The sequence below is a fragment of the Dipodomys ordii genome, unplaced genomic scaffold (genome assembly GCF_000151885.1).
Source record: "Dipodomys ordii isolate 6190 unplaced genomic scaffold, Dord_2.0 Scaffold27, whole genome shotgun sequence".
NCBI lineage: Eukaryota > Metazoa > Chordata > Mammalia > Rodentia > Heteromyidae > Dipodomys > Dipodomys ordii.
The window spans coordinates 2452318-2470554 of record NW_012267243.1 but is presented as its reverse complement, the minus strand read 5'-3'; the positions used below and the strand labels follow the sequence as shown (position 1 = coordinate 2470554).

The window sequence follows — 18237 nt, the reverse complement described above, 5'->3', positions numbered from 1 at the left end:
CTAGGGTTTGAAGGTTTTATTCCTGTGAGGCAGAATTGCCTTCTTTTTAAAAAGGAGAAACAGAACCTTCTGATCTTCCTTCCAGTTCCTGGGTGTCTCACTGAGGGCTGCGGAACGGAATGAGTTGTCATGGCCTTTGCTTTTTCCTAATTTGGTCTGGCAGGCATATGCGCAGGCCTGGTAAACATATCTTTTGGACAAGGGTGAAGGGGAAATCTAGTGTCTTCTATTTTCTTGTTTCATGTGCAAGCTGACACTGCACGGCGGTCTGCAGAGAGCTGCAGCTGAGCTATAGTTACTGTTTTCTTCTTAAAGCTCTATAGTAAGGACAGACGTGATTTCTAGGCTTGGAAAAATGCATCTTCACAATAAGGATGATGCAGAATGAAAGCCAAGCAATGCTGTCAAGAGGACAGTACTTTCTTTTCTTTCTGTTGTCATGGTGGCTCCAACTCAGGGCCTCCCGTTCTCACTTTTCACTCGCCGCTAGCACTCTACTACTTGAGCCATGCCTCCATTTCTGGCTTTTTACTGGCTCATTGGACAGAAGAGTCTCATGAACTTTTCTACCCAGGCTGGTTTTGAACTTCAACCCTCAGATCTCAGCCTTCTGAGTAGCTAGGATTACAGGCATGAACCACTGTCTGAGTACAGTACTTCTGTGCTTTCCCATTAAAGCAGAAAGGCAAAAAAAAAAAAAAAAAGAAGAGACAAAAACCAAAAATTGTTCTGCTAGGCGCCAATGGCTCACGCCTGTAATCCTAGCTATCCAGGAGGTTGAGATCTGAGGATCATGGTTCAAAGCCAGCCTGGGCAGGAAAGTCCATGAGACTCTTTATCTTCAATTAACCACCAAAAAACAAAACAAAACTGGAAGTGGCGCTGTGGCTCAAGTGGTAGAGTGCTCGCCGTGAGCTGAAGAGCTCAGGGACAGCTCCCAGGCTCAGAGTTCAAGACCCACAATTGACAAAAACAAAATGTGTTTCCAAACATTCTACTTTTATTTCTCTGTTTCTTTTGCGGGAAGAAAGCATGATCTTTGTACACTCAGAACACCTTGAGTCCCTCTACTCAGAAGTCTCTATACTTTTCTCTGTGGTCTATCATTCCCCCCTACTTCTGGGAAGGGACAGACTTGTTTTCCCTGCTCAGAGTCCTCTCCTTCACCTCCAGCATGTCTCTCCCTTCCCCTCTGCCTTGTCTTCTCAGGAGTAGGGAGGGCAGAGCAGAACAGAGGTATGGCTGGGAGAGGAGGGGAAGGTGAGGAGTGGAGACATGAATGGAACTGGGGCAGAAGGTCCCTCAACATCCTGCAGAAAGGTCGGGGGAGGGGGGCTGGAGCAGGCAGAAGACACTGGGTGGGGGGACCTATTCCCTATTTGCCTGCCCTGCCTTCCCCTTGTTCCTCCGTGTTCTATCCTCCATTCATGCCCTCCTTCCCTCCCTCCCTCCCTCCCTTTTTCTTTTCCTCCCCGCTTTTGGAGCTGTAGTTTGCATATTATAAAACACACACACGGCAAGTGTGCATCTCAGTGAGTTATCACTCCCTTTGTGGACACCCCCTCTTTACCACCAGCGCTGTCTGTCTCCTGACGGGAGACCTTGGCGGTGGTTTTGTAACTAAAACAAATACAACCTGAATTTGTCTGTGGAAGGAAGTGTCTGACTTTGGGTGGCAGCTGTCTCCAGATCTGATTGCTGGAGCAGGAAGGCCTCTCCAAGGAGCCCGAGACCCTGCCTGAGTCCCCGGTGTACACCGAAAACAAACATCACTCACCAATCTGCTTTTGGTGAGTCCTAGGTGGGAGCGTTGGTGGGTCTATTACATGCTGCTTCTGCCCAGGGCGAGGAGCTGACTCTCATGGGTGCATCTCACAGGATCGCCTTGCCAATGGTATGGCTGAGCTAGGGGAGAGGTCCACGGTCTTTAACCTCTTGGAGAAAGCTTAAGGTGGAGTGCAGAACGGAAGTCTGCCTACTGGTGAGGCAGTGTAGCCCAGGCTGGCCTTGAACTCATGATCTTCCTGCCTCAGTCTCCTGAGGTGCATTTTATTGTTTTCTTGTCTATACATTGTCTTCTATTGACTTTTCATTTTGTCCATATCTAGTCCCAGGTGCTGTCAGATAGAGCATATCATAAATACTTCATGTAGTCCATAGTGTGTAAATATTGGGTGGTAGTAAAGCTGTGCTTTCACATGTGAAATGCTTTCACTCTCAAGTCCTGAGAAAGGTAGCCAAGTCGATCAAGGGATTCTTATATTTGGAACAGCAATTGTGGGAAAGAAGAAATATGAGTGTTTTAGAATAAAAAAACTTTGAATATTTGATTATTATTATTTTTTAAATTTTGTAGTTGGGAAAACCAGTATGATCTTAATCCCAAATTCTGTAAAAAGAGATTAATAAATGAAATTAAATAAACATTAAATGGTTTCTCCTTCATAATAAAAAAAAACTGAAACAAACGGTGAAAAGACAATCAGCATTCCTATCATGCACAAAAGGCTTTTATTTTTCTCTATGATAAGATGATTAAGAAAATGTGGAGCCCAGCACTGGTGCAGGCCGATCTGAGGATCACAGTTGAAAGCCAGTCTGAGCAGGAAAATCCTTGAGTCTCTCATCTCCACCAAAAATCTGGAAACGGAGCTGTGGCTCAAGTAGTATAGTGCTAGCCTTGAGCAAAAATGTTTAAGCACACAAACACAAAGAAAAAAAAGAGTGCTACAAGTCAGTAAGAGCATTAATTGGGCAAAAAAAAACATATAGAGGAAATAAACCACAATTGACTGTAAAATATATGAAAGAATGCTCAATTTAGAAGAAATGCAGATATATGGTAGGTTAAAAATATCAGATTAGGGGCTGGGAATGTGGCTTAGTGTTAGAGTGGTTGCCTAACATGCATATTCCTCAGAAAAATCCCGAAGTGGAGCTGTGGCTCAAGTGGTAGAGTGCTAGCCTTGAGCAAAAGAAGCTCAAGGAGTGCCCAGGTCCTGAGTTCAAGCCCCTAGACTGGCAAAACAAAAACAAAAACAAAAAAACAAAGGTCAGCTAGGTGCCTGTTGGCTCCCGTCTGTAATCCTAGCTACTCAGGAGGCTGAAATCTAGGGATCGCAGTTCAAAGCCAGCCCGGGCAGAAAAGTCCCCATGAGACTCTTATCTCCAATTAAGCACCCCAAACCCAGAAGTGGTACTGTGGCACAAGTGGTAGACTATTAGACTTGAGCACAAATGAGGCTCAGGTCCAGGCCCTGAGTTCAAGCTCTACAACCACCACCACCACCACCAACAAAAATCATATTAGGAATGACGAAAATATTTATCTTGGTGTTGGTGGCTCATGCCACCAACTATCTTAGATAGATACTCAGGAGACAGGTCTGGAGGATCATGGTTTGAAGCTAGCCTGGGGAAAGTTTCGGGGACTTCATCTCCAAAATAACCAAAAAGTTGAGCTGAATATGTGGCTAAAGTGGTAGAGATCCTGCTCAGCAAGCAAGCTCAGGGAACATGAGGTCTTGAGTTCAAATTCTGCCACCAGGAAAAAGATTTGACAATGGAGTAATGGGCTGAATTCTGTCCCTGGCCACTTCCTCTGTGGACCACTGGAACACTTATAAATACATGCTACCTGTAGTTGCTGATTACCACTTTGTTCGGGTAGGTTCTCTGGCTTAACTGTCCACATGGAAATTAATTAGTGACCAACTTCACTGGATCCAGGCTATTTGAACCCAGTGAGGGTTATTTTATTTAGTGTAGTTCTCAGTTTGTTCCCATGTATCAATGTGGGAATATCTTAGGTGATTTTGGCCCAAATCAGTATTATACAAGCAAATAGATATTTGTTGAGTCTCCACGATGCTGAGAGGTTGTAGGGCATGCCTAAGATACAGCTACTGTGACTTCAAGAGAGCCACAGCCCAGCAGAAAGGTCCAGAGATAGGAGGAAATGCTCGGCTGGAAAATACAGGAACCTCAGAAAGCTGGAATTCAGGTGAGTCATGTACGACTCATTTGTGTTGTGTGGGATCTAAGGGACTATTTCGGAGAAAAGTAAGAGAAGTAAATTAAGATGAATGATGTTTATTGTCTTTCAAGTCCAAAGAACATAAATATGATGGGGAAAACAGAAACATCAAAGCAAAGGCCGTGTCTCAGGGGCCCGTGGTCGGGTCAGCGATGTGGTGAAGGAGCACCACCTAGAGGCAGATGCTGGGCTGGAGCTCTGTGGGTTCCCAGACTCTGCTTCTGAATCTTCACTGGTACTGCAGGAAGTGACTACACTGTGGTCAACAGAGCATTTTGACATGGGGGTTTTCCTACATTCCATCAGAGATGTTGGGCTGAGGTGGAGTGGAACAGTTGGGGAAGACCATGGCAGGAACATGGGTATTCTCTAAAGCCTTGGATTTCGAGAACTCCTTTCTACAATATGTAGAGACTGCTGATTTGATTTGTAAATTTAAGCCTTATTTATAACCAATAATCTCCTGAGGCTAATGACCCTGAGACTGTAACTCTCATTGTATTATATAATTAAAATATAAAAAATATGTACCTACTAGAAAAGAGTAACTGAGTTTGGGTTTCTTAGGGTGTTTTTCCTCTGTGACTTTGTGTAGTTACTGTTTACCCATTTCAAAAGTCATCACCATACAGGTGAAACATCAAGTTGAACTAAAGTTGTGCTGTTCGGCTGAGCACCTAAGTCTTCCTTCTATAGATGCCAACCTTTCTTTTTTTTGGGGGGGTGGGGTGGGGAGGTCTGGTCATGGGGCCTGAACTCTGGGTCTGGGTGCTGTCCCTCAGCTCTTCAGCTCAAGGCTAGCTCTCTACCACTAGAGCCACAGCGCCACTTCCGGCTTTTTTCTTTTTGCTTATGTGGTGCTGAAGAATCAAACTCAGGGCCTCATGCATGCAAGGCAAGCGCTCTACCACTGAGCCACCTTCCCAGCCCCAGCTGTCAACCTTTCAACAGTATCCACCAAACACCAAATCCTTATTTGTCCTAGAAACATCTTTATTCTTCAAGCCTGGCCTGACTTCAGAATGTCTGCATAAACCAACCTCTGATCTTGGTCCTATTACATATATATCCCTGAACTTCAGGTCTGGAGTGTATGTTTTAAGTCAACTGTATTCAATGAGAATCTGATCTTGAAGTTAAGCCACACTGTCATCACTAATGGGATGTCTTCACTGGGCCACACAATTCCTCCAATGTTAACAAACAGCCTTTAAGTCAACACTGGGAACGTAATTTTCAACTTTTAGCAATTGGTCAAAAATACTTAAAAGGTAGATTACCCATAACCACCTATATTTTTTTTATTCAAGAAGCTTTCTTTTTTACCAAATTTAATTTTCCCATTTTTGTGTGCCCTGATATTAATGCATTTTTTATACAATGAATCCTAACCCTCACTCTCCACTAAGGATGATGGGCTGTCATGGTCACTACAACTTAGCTGACAGTCACCCAGGACACACTAGTCAGCCAGTTGTTTCTAGATGTTATACATGTGATAAGGGTTCTTCTATGTTGTCTGCTTTAATATTTTTCCCATCTTCCCTGAGGAACTGGCAGTTTTTAAATACACCTATTGTTGTGAATACAATATACAACTCTAGAATTTCCCCAACACTTCAGTCATGAAGGTGGTATTAAGGGTCTATGAGAATGAGAATGCAGTACAACGTTAGAGTTAGAAACAGACTAAATGACTGCAGCTGCTAGGTGAAATTTGCATCTCTGTTTAGGTCTCTGGGTAGTGATGCTACGTGTTCACTGGCATCCATAGGGTGGGTGATGGGTCACCCCCAAAGGCTTCAGAGGTGCTCTGACGTCATCAATGAGCCTCTTTTTACTCCTTTATGTGTGTATAAAATACTTTTATAAACTCCAACAGGATTGTAGCACCAGGAAAACTTTGCATTAATTAACTGTATAACTCACAAGTATTAAAGGAAGAAAAGTCAATTACTCAACACTGACATTTTATTTTCTGAAGTTTATCATTTTTACAAAACAAAACAAAACAAAAAGCAAGTATCAAAAACAGCAGAGTTTATAGAATTTCTGCACCAGTTCACACATACATCAGTGATTTTGAAACTGGTATCCAATGTAAATACTAAACACAGGCTGATTCCCTCTTGGTCATATGCATTCAGGTGGTTTTGGAGTTACTTTATAATAATAATAATATTTTTTTGTAAGCACCGGTCATTTCTTGAGAACCGATTTGGTTTTCCAATAAAGTAAACAATTTTTTTGCTGAATGGCATTTTCTTAAGAAAAACACTGAGCTGAAACACATAATGTGTATTTGTTTGGATCTGAACCAAATCTTCTGAGATCTCAATTACCCTGAAGAACACTGAGGGATTTATGGGGCATATTAAATGGCAGATTAAATACTTGTGTATACCTCACAATGTTTAAGGCAGCTACTATATTTTTACATAAAATAGTATTTTACTCAGAGAGGCTGCCCAGAGTTTTAAATATGTCCCTTCTGGTTTGGAGCAGTTTCCAAACAGAACCATATTATCAGAACACAAAAGTTTGATGTGTGTGCTAAACATGCTCTGATCTTTTATAGGTACATTTGTGTAGAGCAAGACTCCTTGCTCTGGACCCTGGGTGACCACAAAAAAGTTGAGAAGTCATGATAATTGGATGCTAAAAGGCATCAGCATACTTAAGCTCAGCAGAATCTGAAGGCTAGCAGAAGTCAAGTTGGAGATTGGTAGTGGTGTTCATTCACCACTTCTTCCAGAAATAGATTTTGCTTAAATAGGAAGCATGGTCCAGTTTTCCAATGTTAAAAGCTGCCAGTCTCATTTTTTTTTTTTAATAAAAATCATTTCTTGATTAGCAATGAGTTAGGAAACTGGCCTCAAAGTCTGATCAGATCTCTCAGTATTAGTTAAAAATAATATAATAGGAAATCAAGTCACTAGGGGTTAAAATTGCACAATTAAACTTATATGTAAATCATACAGATTGGTATACACATTATTGAAATGATTATGAGGGGACAAAACACTCCCGACGAACAGTTTCCTCTATTTTATCCCAATTTTCATCGAAGGAAAACTGATATGTAATTTTCTTCTTTACAGATATGAAAAAAGGAAGCAAGAAGGCAAAGCTGAGAGAAACAGATGCTGCCCACGGGGCAGTGATGGCATTTGGTTGTTTTGGTCTTTGTACCAGCAACTCCCACTCTCACGGCCGAGATCCAGTTCCAGCTGGACTACACGGTTTTCCTGGCAGTCAAGACACGAACGATGGACCCAACTCCTCCTGCAGCAAGTGCCTATAACAAACCAAAGCCAAGGTTCACACACTCGTAAAGGGTTAAGTCTCATACTAAGCATCACATTCTTCAGCTCTAGACTGAATTCATTCAATCTTCATATATACCTACTATGCGCTACACACTGCCTTAAGCACTTGACATACAACAATAAACAAATTTTCCAATGCCCTGGCCCTCAGGAGTTTCCATTCTATTCAGATACTAGTTTGTAAAAGTAGTTGTAATTACTAGTTAGTAATTATTCCTAAAAAATTAGTCTGCAGTATAATGCTGTTGCCTAAAATAGGTGTTCAAGTGCAAATTTAAGACATTTTGCATCTCTCATTCTTACCAGTTAGGAAGAAATTCAAATTGGGATCATCTACTGCAACTTTCACTTAAATTAGTCATGTTATTTTCCTACCAAGGTAAGAAGATACTATTAAGAGCAGGAACTTGGTAATTTTAACTCTCACTTGAAAAACTAAAAGACACAACCAAGTATCAGAAACTAGAAGCGCTGGTTTATTTCTGTCCAAAAAAAAATCTTGCTAAGTACCTCTGTATTGGGTAATATGCTGGAACTGGGGATATGAAAGTGAAGAAGCACACCACATACCATCTTCTGGTGTGGAGACAGTCATTAATACATAACTTTTTAAAATAAAAATGGATGAATGGTAAGTTATGCTTGGGGTGCTACAAGGGGGTATAACCCAGCCTGCAGTATAAAGCAGTGTTTCTGGTAGGGCTTCCAGGAGAAAAATGGCATGTTAAATGGAAGAGGTATCAGATGAACACTGGAAAAGCACCAGCAAACTTAAGGAAATGTGAAAAGGCAGGGTGCACTCAGGGCAAAGGCTGGCACCTCTGTGGCTGAAGGGCAGCATGACATGGAAAATGAAATTAGACTTGAAAACTTGCTTTGTTTTGCAAATGACTGGTAAGGGCACAACTGGATTTTAAAGAGATCATTCTGGTGACTGAGTGGAGAAGATTTGAAGATGGCAAAACGGGCAAGTGGGAAATAAGTTAGGTAACTATAGCTGCAGACTGGAGTTGCTGGGAACCAGGCATTAGCAATGCACTGAGTGGATGGATTTGAGAAGTACTTAGGAGATAAGATTGGCAAGTGCGGGTGGCTGTATGAAGAAGCTATAAAGACTTACCACATGGATAATAGTAAGTTTTTTCTTCTTCTTTGTGCTAGTTCTGCAGCTTGAACTCAAGGGCAGAGCATTGTCTCTGAGCTTTTTGTTGTTGCTGGGTGTAGAGCTAGAACTCAGAGCCTGGACACTGTCTCTAAGTCTCTTTGTGCTCTACCACTTGAGCTACAATGCCAAGTTTTTGAGTGGTTTATCGGGGGATAAAAATCTCACAAGGACTTCTCTACCTGGGCTGGCTTTGAACCACAATCCTCAGATTTCAGCCTCATTAGTAGCTAGGATTTTAGGCATGAGCCACCAGTGCCCGGCTTCTGAACTTTTTTGTTTTTTAAATGGTTGAGTACTTACTTGGGGTAGTAGTTTTCCTGAGCTTTTTTGCTCTAATGCTCTACCACCTGACCACAGTTCCACAAGTTTTGGTGATTAATTTGAGAAAAAGTCTCACAGCCAAGTGGCAGTGGCTCACACCTGTAATCCTAGCTACTCCGAGATCTGAGGATTGGTATGATGCCAGACTGGGCATCCAACAACTACCTTGCTCAAATGGTAGAGTGTAGCTTTGAGCAAAAAAAGCCCAGGGCCTGAGTCCAAGCACCAGAACTGGTACATATACAAAGAAATGTCTCATGGACTTTCCTGCCTGGGCTAGCTTTGATTTGAACTATGATTCTCAGATCTCAGCCTCTTGAATAGCTAAAATTATGAATGTGAGCCACTGATGCATGGCTCTGTTATTTTTGTGAGGAGTAAATGAATGATCAAGTCTTTAGAAGAATGTTTAGGACACAGTTCTCAATGTCCACTATGATCCTAAGGTGATATTGGACTGGTTTGTTTTATTTTTATGCTGGGAATTGAACCCAGCCTTACGAATGAAATGCCCTGCCACTGAGTTACTTGGGTTTTAAAGCTCATTCTTCATCTGTAAACTGAAGATGATAAAAGCACTTATATACCTTGTAGGGTTCTTAGTGGACTAAATGAATGTAAGCCAACAGCACAGTGCCAGACAAACAGCAAGGGTTCCATGATCAAGATGACCATGTAAGAGCCTGAAGGGTAAAAGGGGAACTATTTGTAATTATGATGGAGCTGCAGGCAGAGATGGGGACTGTACTGGGAAAATTGTTAGGAATGGCTACACTATCCATTCATAGATCTTTTTGATGGTATATGAAGAAAAAAATACCTTTGCTGGGGCTCAACAGCAAATTTTACTGCCTGTGACTATTTTATATGTGTGTTGCCATTCAGACTTAATCCAATCATTTCTAAAAAAACTCTTGAGAATTATCTTTTTCTCTTCAAATAAAGTACAAAGTGATTTTTTTTTTCCTTCTTTTTGTTGGTTGTGGAGCTTGAACTGGGAGCTGTCCCTGGGCTCTTCAGCTCAAGGTGAGTGTTCTACCACTTGAGCCTCATGCCACTTCCAGTTGGAGACAAGTCTTACAGACTTCCCTGTCCAGGCTGGCTTTGAACTGTGATCCTCAGATCTCAGCCTACTAAGTAGCTAGGAGTACAGGTGCGGACCACTGGGGCCCTGGCCTATAAAGTGTTTCCTAACACTGTCTTCTCTCAGAAAATTTGGGGACAAGATTTTATTATAATAAAAGTGGTCTGGGAAGTGGCACTGTGGCTCAAGTAGCAGAGTGCTGGCGTTGAGCGGCAGAGCTCAAGGACAGCACCTAGGCCCAAAGTTTAAGCCCCATGACTGACCAAAAAAAAAAAAAGTGGTCTATTTTATTCCAGGTGATGATTATGATTTTTTATAATTCAACCAAGATTTTGAAATTTTAAATTCTGTTTTCCTTTTGGACTTACAGAATTTTTAAATAGCTAATGTTGTTTTCTTTTGTCGGTTGGGGGGCTTGAACTCTGGGCCTGGGCGCTGTCCCTCAGCTCTTCAGCTCAAGGCGAGCGCTCTACCACTTGAACTACAGCGCCACTTCCGGTTTTCTGGTGGTTTATTGGAGATAGGAGTCTCACGGTCTCTCCTGCCTGGGCTGGCTTTGAACCGTGATCCTCAGAGCTCAGCCTCCTGAGTAGCTAGGATTACAGGCGTGAGCCACCAGCGCCCGGCTAAGTTTTTTTTTTTATTGTTACAGAGGGGTTACCATTTCTTAAGTCAGGTAATGAGTACATTTCTTTTTGGACAATATCACCTAGTTGTGAGATTTTAAGAATGTTACAGAAAATATTCCTTGTCTGTTGGCTTGATTTAAGTTTTTTTTTTGTTTTTTGGTCGGTTGTGGGGCTTGAACTCTGGGCTTGGGCCCTGTCCCTGCACTCTTTAGCTCAAGGCAAGCACTCTACTGCTTGAGCCACAATGCCGCTTCCGGTTTTCTAGTGGTTTATTGGAGATAAGCGTCTCATGGACTTTCCTGCCCAGCTGGCTTTGACCCGCAATCCTCAGATCTCAGCCTCCTGAGTAGCTAGGATTACAGGTGTGAGCCACCGGCGCCTGGCTCAAGTTTTTGTCTTTTTGGTTGGTCATGGGGCTTGAACTAGGAGGCCTGGGCCCTGTCCTTGAGCTCTTATTGTTCAAGGATAGTTCATTTTGAGCCACAGCTTCACTTGTTTTCTTGTGAGTTTTATTGAGTAGTTAATTGTAGACAAGAGCCTCACAGGGATTTTTCTGCCTGGGCTGGCTTCAAACTACAATCCTCAGACCTCAGCCTCCTAAGTAGCTAGAATTACAGGTGTGAGCCATCGGTGCCCAGCTTTAATTTTTTTTAATATTTTTTTAACCAGTGCAAGAGTTGGGTATGAAAGATTATCTCACTAACTCATTACTCATGAATTAAAAAATCTTTTTCTCCTTTAAAAATGGATGAAGTAGTGGCATTTGTTTACACTGAAAAATAAAATTCATGAAACTGAAACAAAGAAGCATTTAAGAATTTTGGGGGCTGGAGTTTGGCTCAAGTGGCAGAGTCCCTGCCAGAGCAAGCACAAAGCTCAAAGTTCAAAACCTTGTACTTTATGTAACTGTAACCCCTCTGTACATCATCATTATAGTAACAATAAACAAACAACACTAATATTAAAAAAAAGAAAAATCTAGAAAAAGATTTTTCTTGTTATGTTTTAAAAAAAATTGTGGCAAAATGTGCCATTTTATTAGAATTAATCTTAGTCACAATGTTGAATAACTACTATAATCTATTACCAAAACCTTTTCTTCATCCACACACCAATCCTGTCTCCATTATACAATCACTTCCTATTCCTTCCTTTTCTCAGTCCTTGCTAAAACCTCCAGTGACTTTCTCTGAATTGACTTTCCCTTTGAATTGGCCAGTTTCTACATTATTTTATCTAAGTGGGATATAAAATACTGTCCTTGTCCCTGGCTTACTTCACCTGGCATGTTCTCCATGCTCATCCATGAGTGGAAGCACATACTAGACCTTCAATGTGCCACATTTTATCTGCAGCGTATGTTGTTTCATTTTTTTGATCACTGTAAAGAAATGTTCATTTTCAGCACTTTTCTTTTGCCAAGTTTTCACTTTATCCAAAATCCATAATAACGTATGTGCCAAATACATGTGAATTAAATACTGCAAATCAGAATCTTTAGGACCAAGGCTAGAAAGTAAGTTTTGCAATATTAAGATGTGCAATCCAGTCAGTGTTGTTATTTAAGTAAGACATTGCTGTTGTCTATTATTCCATTCCATTAAAGAACAATAAGACAGACTTACAGTTAGTAACGTACCTTTTCATGCCACTGTAATAACATAGCACTGCTATTGTCAGATGGGCTCTCAAAGCCTTTATAAATATACTTCATGAGGAGGTCCACACCATTCTTGTCCAGAGATTGAACGGCCTTTTCAATATCATTAGCTTTAAAGGAGATGAGCACCTTCAAGACAATGCTGCCTGCCCGATCCTGGAATAAATACAAAACCACAAATTTAAGACAGTATGTGTGCGAGTAGCTGTAATTTCAGACCATGATGAGGTGACATTTGAGCAGAGACTTGAATGCTACTAAAGAAGGAACCTAGGGGAAATGGGAAGTGGTTCAGACAGAGGAAAACAAATGTGGTAGTGAGGGTCTAGTGTGCTCCAAAGACCACGGTGGCTAAGACTGGAGCAGGAGAGGAAGTCAGAGTTCTGGGAAATAGATCATGTAAGGCCTGCAGGTCACTGTAAGGACTCCAGCTGGCTTTCACTTTGAGAGAAATGAGAAGATGGGAGAGTTTGAAGAGCATAAAATAACAAGACCATTTGATGTGTATGTTGAGAATAAGCTATGGGGCAGGGCAAGGGCAAGGTAAAGGCAGGAAGACCAAGTAGGAAGGAACTACCACACAGGTTAGTTTGGCAGCAGAACATGTACTTAGACTCTTGACATGACTGAAGGCAGAGCTGAGAGGCTGTACTAACAGAGCAATGTGGTCATTCCACAATTTATGAAAACATCTCATTTTTGCTTCTTAGTTTGAAAAGAAATCCTGACAAAGGAAGGAAAATAATTTGTAGTTCTACTGGGAATTATTTCCTTCACAAATAATTTCTTAAAAAACTTCATGCTCGGTGCTGGTGGCTCATGCCTATAATCCTAGTTACTCAAGAGGAGGAGATCTGAGGATCATGGTTCAAAGCAGGAATGCCCATGAGACTCTTATCTCCAACTAACCACCAGAAAATCAGAAGTGGTGCTATGGCTCAAGTGGCAGAGTGCTAGCTTTGAGTTGAAAAGCTCAGGGGACAGTACCCAAGCCCAGACTTCAAGACCCATTACCAAAAACACAAACAAAAAATCAAACTTATCCTGGGCTTGAACACAGGGCCTGGGAGCTGTCTCTGAGCAATTTGAGCTCGAGGCCAGTGCTCTATCACTTGACCCACAGCTCTACCTCTGGCTGTGTGTGTGTGTGTGATTAAATGGAGATAAGAGTCTCACAGACTTTCTGTCTTGGGCTGACTTTTAAGCACGATCCTCAGATCTCAGCCTCCTGAGTTAGGATTGATTATAGGTGTGAACCACAGGTGCCCAGCTTATTTTAGAATTTTAAGAAAACAATTTGAGTTTTACATTTTTTTATCTACAGACATGAGACACAGTGATGTTCATTTGTAACGACTGTTTTTCTTTGGTTAAAAACCTGCTCCAAAAGTGAAGCTACTTTCTTACCCTAAAAGTCAAGTGAAAAGAACACTTAATTGACTCCAACAATTTCTTTTTCCTTCTCTTCACTACAAAGTGTACCCTGAGCATTCTCACTGGTCAGGATGTTACAGAATCATCCTACCACCTGTTGTTATCTTCAGTTTAAAGACTATGCAATTACCCAATTTAGAAAAATAACTTTGCATCCACAGTTATAACCTCCCACCCACAAGCTGTGATAAAAACCACCCACATAAAAGCAGAAGGTGGTTCACTGATGTTCCTAACTACTTTTAAAAACCAAAGAGATTTTTCTCCTTGTAATTTTTTTTTTCACTTAATTATTATGGCATTCACATAATACTTGCCACCACTCTAGTAAGGAGATTTCTGAGGCTCTGGGATGTACAAACAGGCATAGACAGTGGCTGAGGCTTTAGGCTTCATTTAAAAAAAAACAAGTAATTAAGGAAATAGGACCTCAGTAATCAGTGAGGAACTGCTGCAGGGAACGTACGTGCATTGCACAACTTTTCTGGAAGGTAATTGGGCAATAGCTTATGTACGAAAAGCCTTAAAAATGTGTAGTGTGTAAATTGGCATTTTACTTTGGGGAACTTCTTGAAAGAAAATAGTCATTTTTCCAAGATTGTTCATTTTAATACCTGCAGATAGCAAGAAAAAAAAGTCAATCCAAATATCACAAAAGATCAGTTATATGTTAACTAAAGCATTTTGGTGTATAGCTGTTAAAATGACATATAAATAAACCTATAGCTAAGGAAAGAAATTCGTGTGCATTGCTACATAGTCCATTCTATATAGTAAAAAACAAACAAAACATTGTTAACATTCTACTGTTAAAACAGATATTGTTACCTAGGTAGTAGTATGATCACCTTTTTATTTCCTCATATTTCTTTGCTTTTTATAATGAACATTTAACATTTGCATAATTAAGCAGAGAGAATCTGCTTATTCTGATAACAAGTTTTTCTAATTCTTCAGGACTTTGCTTATATTCAGCCTGAGTATACTCCCCTAAAACCCCCAAACTGACTTCTCCAATTTTTAAGTTTGTCTCCTATGCAACACTCTTTGTTAATTTTTTAATTTATTTTAGTGCCAGAACTGGGGCTTGAATTCAGAGTTCAAGAGTGGTGCACTACCACTTGAGCTATGCCTCCACTTCTGGCTTTCTGGTGATTAAATGGAGATAAGAGTCTCATGGACTTTCCTGCCTGACCGGCTTCGAACCATGATCCTCAGATCTCAGCTTCATGAGTACCTAGAAATACAGGCTTGAGCCACTGGTGCTTGGCTTTCTATGTTAATTTTTACATAGCTGACTGGGTAATGTATACTTTTAATTCTGGCTATATGGGAGTCTAAAGCAGAAGGATTACAAACTTGAGGCCAGATTGAGTAACCTGGCCAGACTCTGTTATAAAATGGGTGGGGGGTTGTTTGCTCAGTGGCAGAACACTTACCTAGCATATGTGAGCCCCTGGGTTTGATTGCTCTATGTCAAAGAGAGTAAATAGTTAAAATATTTGTTGTGTTTATGAAAATTGAGAGGAAAAGCAGCAAAACAGCAGCAAAAAGCTCATGACTCACCTTCACTGCCTGACTCTTGGTGTTGATAGGGGGATTTTTCAGAGCTGCCTGGAGAGCAGCCATCATGTTTCCTGTGATAGAAGTTAAGGGGATAACAGAGGGCAGCCCCTAGGAAAACATTAGAAACCATTTGCAACCACATTTTAAAAGACTTATGCATAAGAAAAATGATTGAATTCACTATGTTCAATATTAGAAACTCAATGTTTCTAATGTAAACCAGTGGTAAAATACTGAAACTAAGTAAATACAGTTTTTGAAACAAGACTTTTTACCTTTGGTTTAATTACTGAATGAACACACAGTGATAATCTTTCATTTTCCATTGAAATGTATATGCACATGTTATCCAGACTGGTATTAAGAAAACACTAAAACATAAACCAGAATTATTAGACACTCAAATCAAACAGCTTTTCAACCAAAATGTCTTTTGGAGATTATAACTGGGAAAATAAAAAGATCAAACCCATGTTAAAACTATTAATTTAAATGCTGATAGAAAATGCTGGCAGATTACAATCCGAATGACACTCATTGTTAATTTCTCAATATTGAAAAAAAATCTACTAAAGAAGATGTATTAGCTTATACGATCCTTAGGTGGCGGACTACTTTTTCTGTCTTAGACATTCGTATTTCATAGAGGTTACTCAAACTGTTAGACCATACGTATTAAAGTGAATCTCTCTTTGAAAGCACCAGTGAGTTAAGCAAGCACAAAAAACAGAAGGCCAATCAGACAGTCAGAATGTACAGTCATTCCCCTAAAAGGAAACTACATGGAGTTTACTTGTTCCTCCATCTGTAGCAGCCAACCACACTGGGGCTGCTATCTCTCCTGGTTAGAACAAGGGTAAGAAGAGAAAATATCTATGTATTTTAAGATGATCATTGGTATGGAAACAGCAGTAGCTGACAGTAATCACAAATTGCCTAAAATACATTAATTTCATAAACCATCATTCATTCAACCACAAAGAATGTTCACCATTTATCCCCTGAAGAAAAAGGTTTGAGGAAAAAATAACAACTATAGTTAGTGATAAGCTGTTGTTTTAAGGATGGATTTCTAGAGCAGTATGCATCTTGTAGATGGGTGGCATTTAAAAACTCAAAACTCCTTGATAAATGCTTAAATAATTGAAATAGTGACAACTGGTTATAAAAGTTGTGGCAATCAAAGGAAAACCTACATAGTACATTAACAAATGTATACTGCTATCTTTAGGTGCTTTTATGACAAAGATATGGTTATGACTATACATTTTTTGCTCATATATTTTCCCATTACATTTAATAGGACTTAGATGAGCAAAGAACTTGCTCACCAAGGAGTAATAACTGTATAAAGATCTGGGTTCTCCAATTTTTTTTTCAAGATCTACAGTTTGAAGATCTGATGCAACTGCCAATCAAAGGTATGAATATTCAAATATGCAAACCCCAAACCAGGAACTGACAGCCATATTTTAACTAAGATGGGAACAAATTCGGGATCACAAAAAACGACCCTGCTTTGCCCGTAGGACTCATCTTCTGTGTTATTCCTTGGGGTTTACTTTTCCGGTTCTCCACATGCACTCCCCATTTTGAACCTATTGTCCTTTCCTTAGCAGGTAAAAGGCTCCAAGCTTCCTTATAGCGACTTTTAGTGCTCCGTATTCCTTCTCCTCGCCAGGTTAAACACATTGGGCCAAATTCTTTCTTTCTGATTTTTGAGAATTAAAGAGCCCAGGGACTGGCAGGACCGGGGGGGGGGGGCTCAACGTGCAAACCCCTCCACCTCCCCAGGCAAGAGCGACGGTGATTCTAACGCTACCGAGACCCAACAACCAATCAAGGCAAGAGCACAATCACGCCCGCTCCCCGCGATCCGCGGCGGCCGGGGATAACCTGCCCCTCCCGGACGCGGTCCTGGGAGAAACTTGACGGTGCCCGGCCAGCGCGGGCCTGGGCGGGCGGCGCGAGGGCGCGGCCGGCAGGCCCCGGGCCCCGGCGGCGCGCGCCGCGCGACCTGAGGAATCCCGGGGGCAGACGAGTTTACCCGGGTGGACCTGGGGGGGGGGGGGTCGGGGAGGCCGCGACCCGCGGGAAACCGGAAGCCCCCGGCCTGACCGGAAGCAGAAACCCAGGGAGCCGGGTGCCAGCCGCGCCACGGGGTAGACGCGGGTCCCGGGAGGGACGGGGCGGGAGCGGGACGGCCGCGCACGGTCAGGGAAGGATATTGTCTCAGGCAAGAGTCCACCTCGCCCTCGTCGGGCCCGGCCTGGCCGTCGCCCCCGTCTTCCTCGTCCACGAACTTGTTCTCGTCGTACTCGTCCACGTCCACCTTCCGGAAGCGGGCCGACGACACCGTGTTCTTCGACATCCCTGATCCGCACGGGCCGCACAGGCCTCCTCTCCGTTCTGCCCCGTTACCTCCGTGAGCCTAAACCCGCGGCACGAACCCGCAGCTAGAGGCGGCCGATCCACTTCCCTCTTCCGCTCTGGGGCGTCGCCCGCCAGCCGCGGCTTGGGCGGTTCTGGGCCTGCGCGTTAGATGCGCCGCTCCCTCCTCAGGTTAGCTCCGAGCTCCGGCCCCCGACACCGCCCCCGCGCTCCTCCCCGAGGAGCGCGCGCCCGGGAGCGCGCGGGACGTGCTGCGCAGGCGCGGGCCCGCTGCAGGAAAGGGGCGGGGCCCGGCCAAGGAGGCGGGGGCGGGCAGAAAGCCGGGCTGAAGCCGAGGTGCGAAGCAATTGGGTAGTTGGGGAGCACCACGTGACCCCCGGGGGGTTCCCATAGAAACGTTTTTCTGCGGTCCAGTCTTGGTGGTGATGGGGGCTTAGGTCGGTGGCTATGGGCACTGCGGACGGGTGGCCCTGGCTTCTGCTGCCGCCGTCGCTGCTGCCAACGAGCTGTCAAAGGAGTCTGGTGTAAGAGAAGTCCTGCTGGACTGGACCTGCCGCTGTGCTGGGATGGACTGGCTGCAGGACCGAGTCCCCGGCAGTCGGCAGGAGTTTGGGGTGGAGTG

At 42.6% G+C, this 18237-nt stretch overlaps 1 protein-coding gene across 1 annotated transcript; it reads right to left on the bottom strand.

Annotated features, from left to right (window-relative positions):
* Positions 1-5993: 5993 nt before the first annotated feature.
* Positions 5994-17758, bottom strand: Arpc5 (actin related protein 2/3 complex, subunit 5, 16kDa). The gene is made up of 4 exons (XM_013015737.1): positions 17453-17758; positions 15225-15297; positions 12204-12380; positions 5994-7334 (listed from the first exon to the last, which is right to left on the bottom strand). The coding sequence occupies exons 1-4, from the start codon at positions 17593-17595 to the stop codon at positions 7272-7274; spliced, it is 456 nt and encodes a 151-aa protein (XP_012871191.1). The 5' UTR covers positions 17596-17758; the 3' UTR covers positions 5994-7271.
* Between the last annotated feature and the right edge of the window lie 479 nt (positions 17759-18237).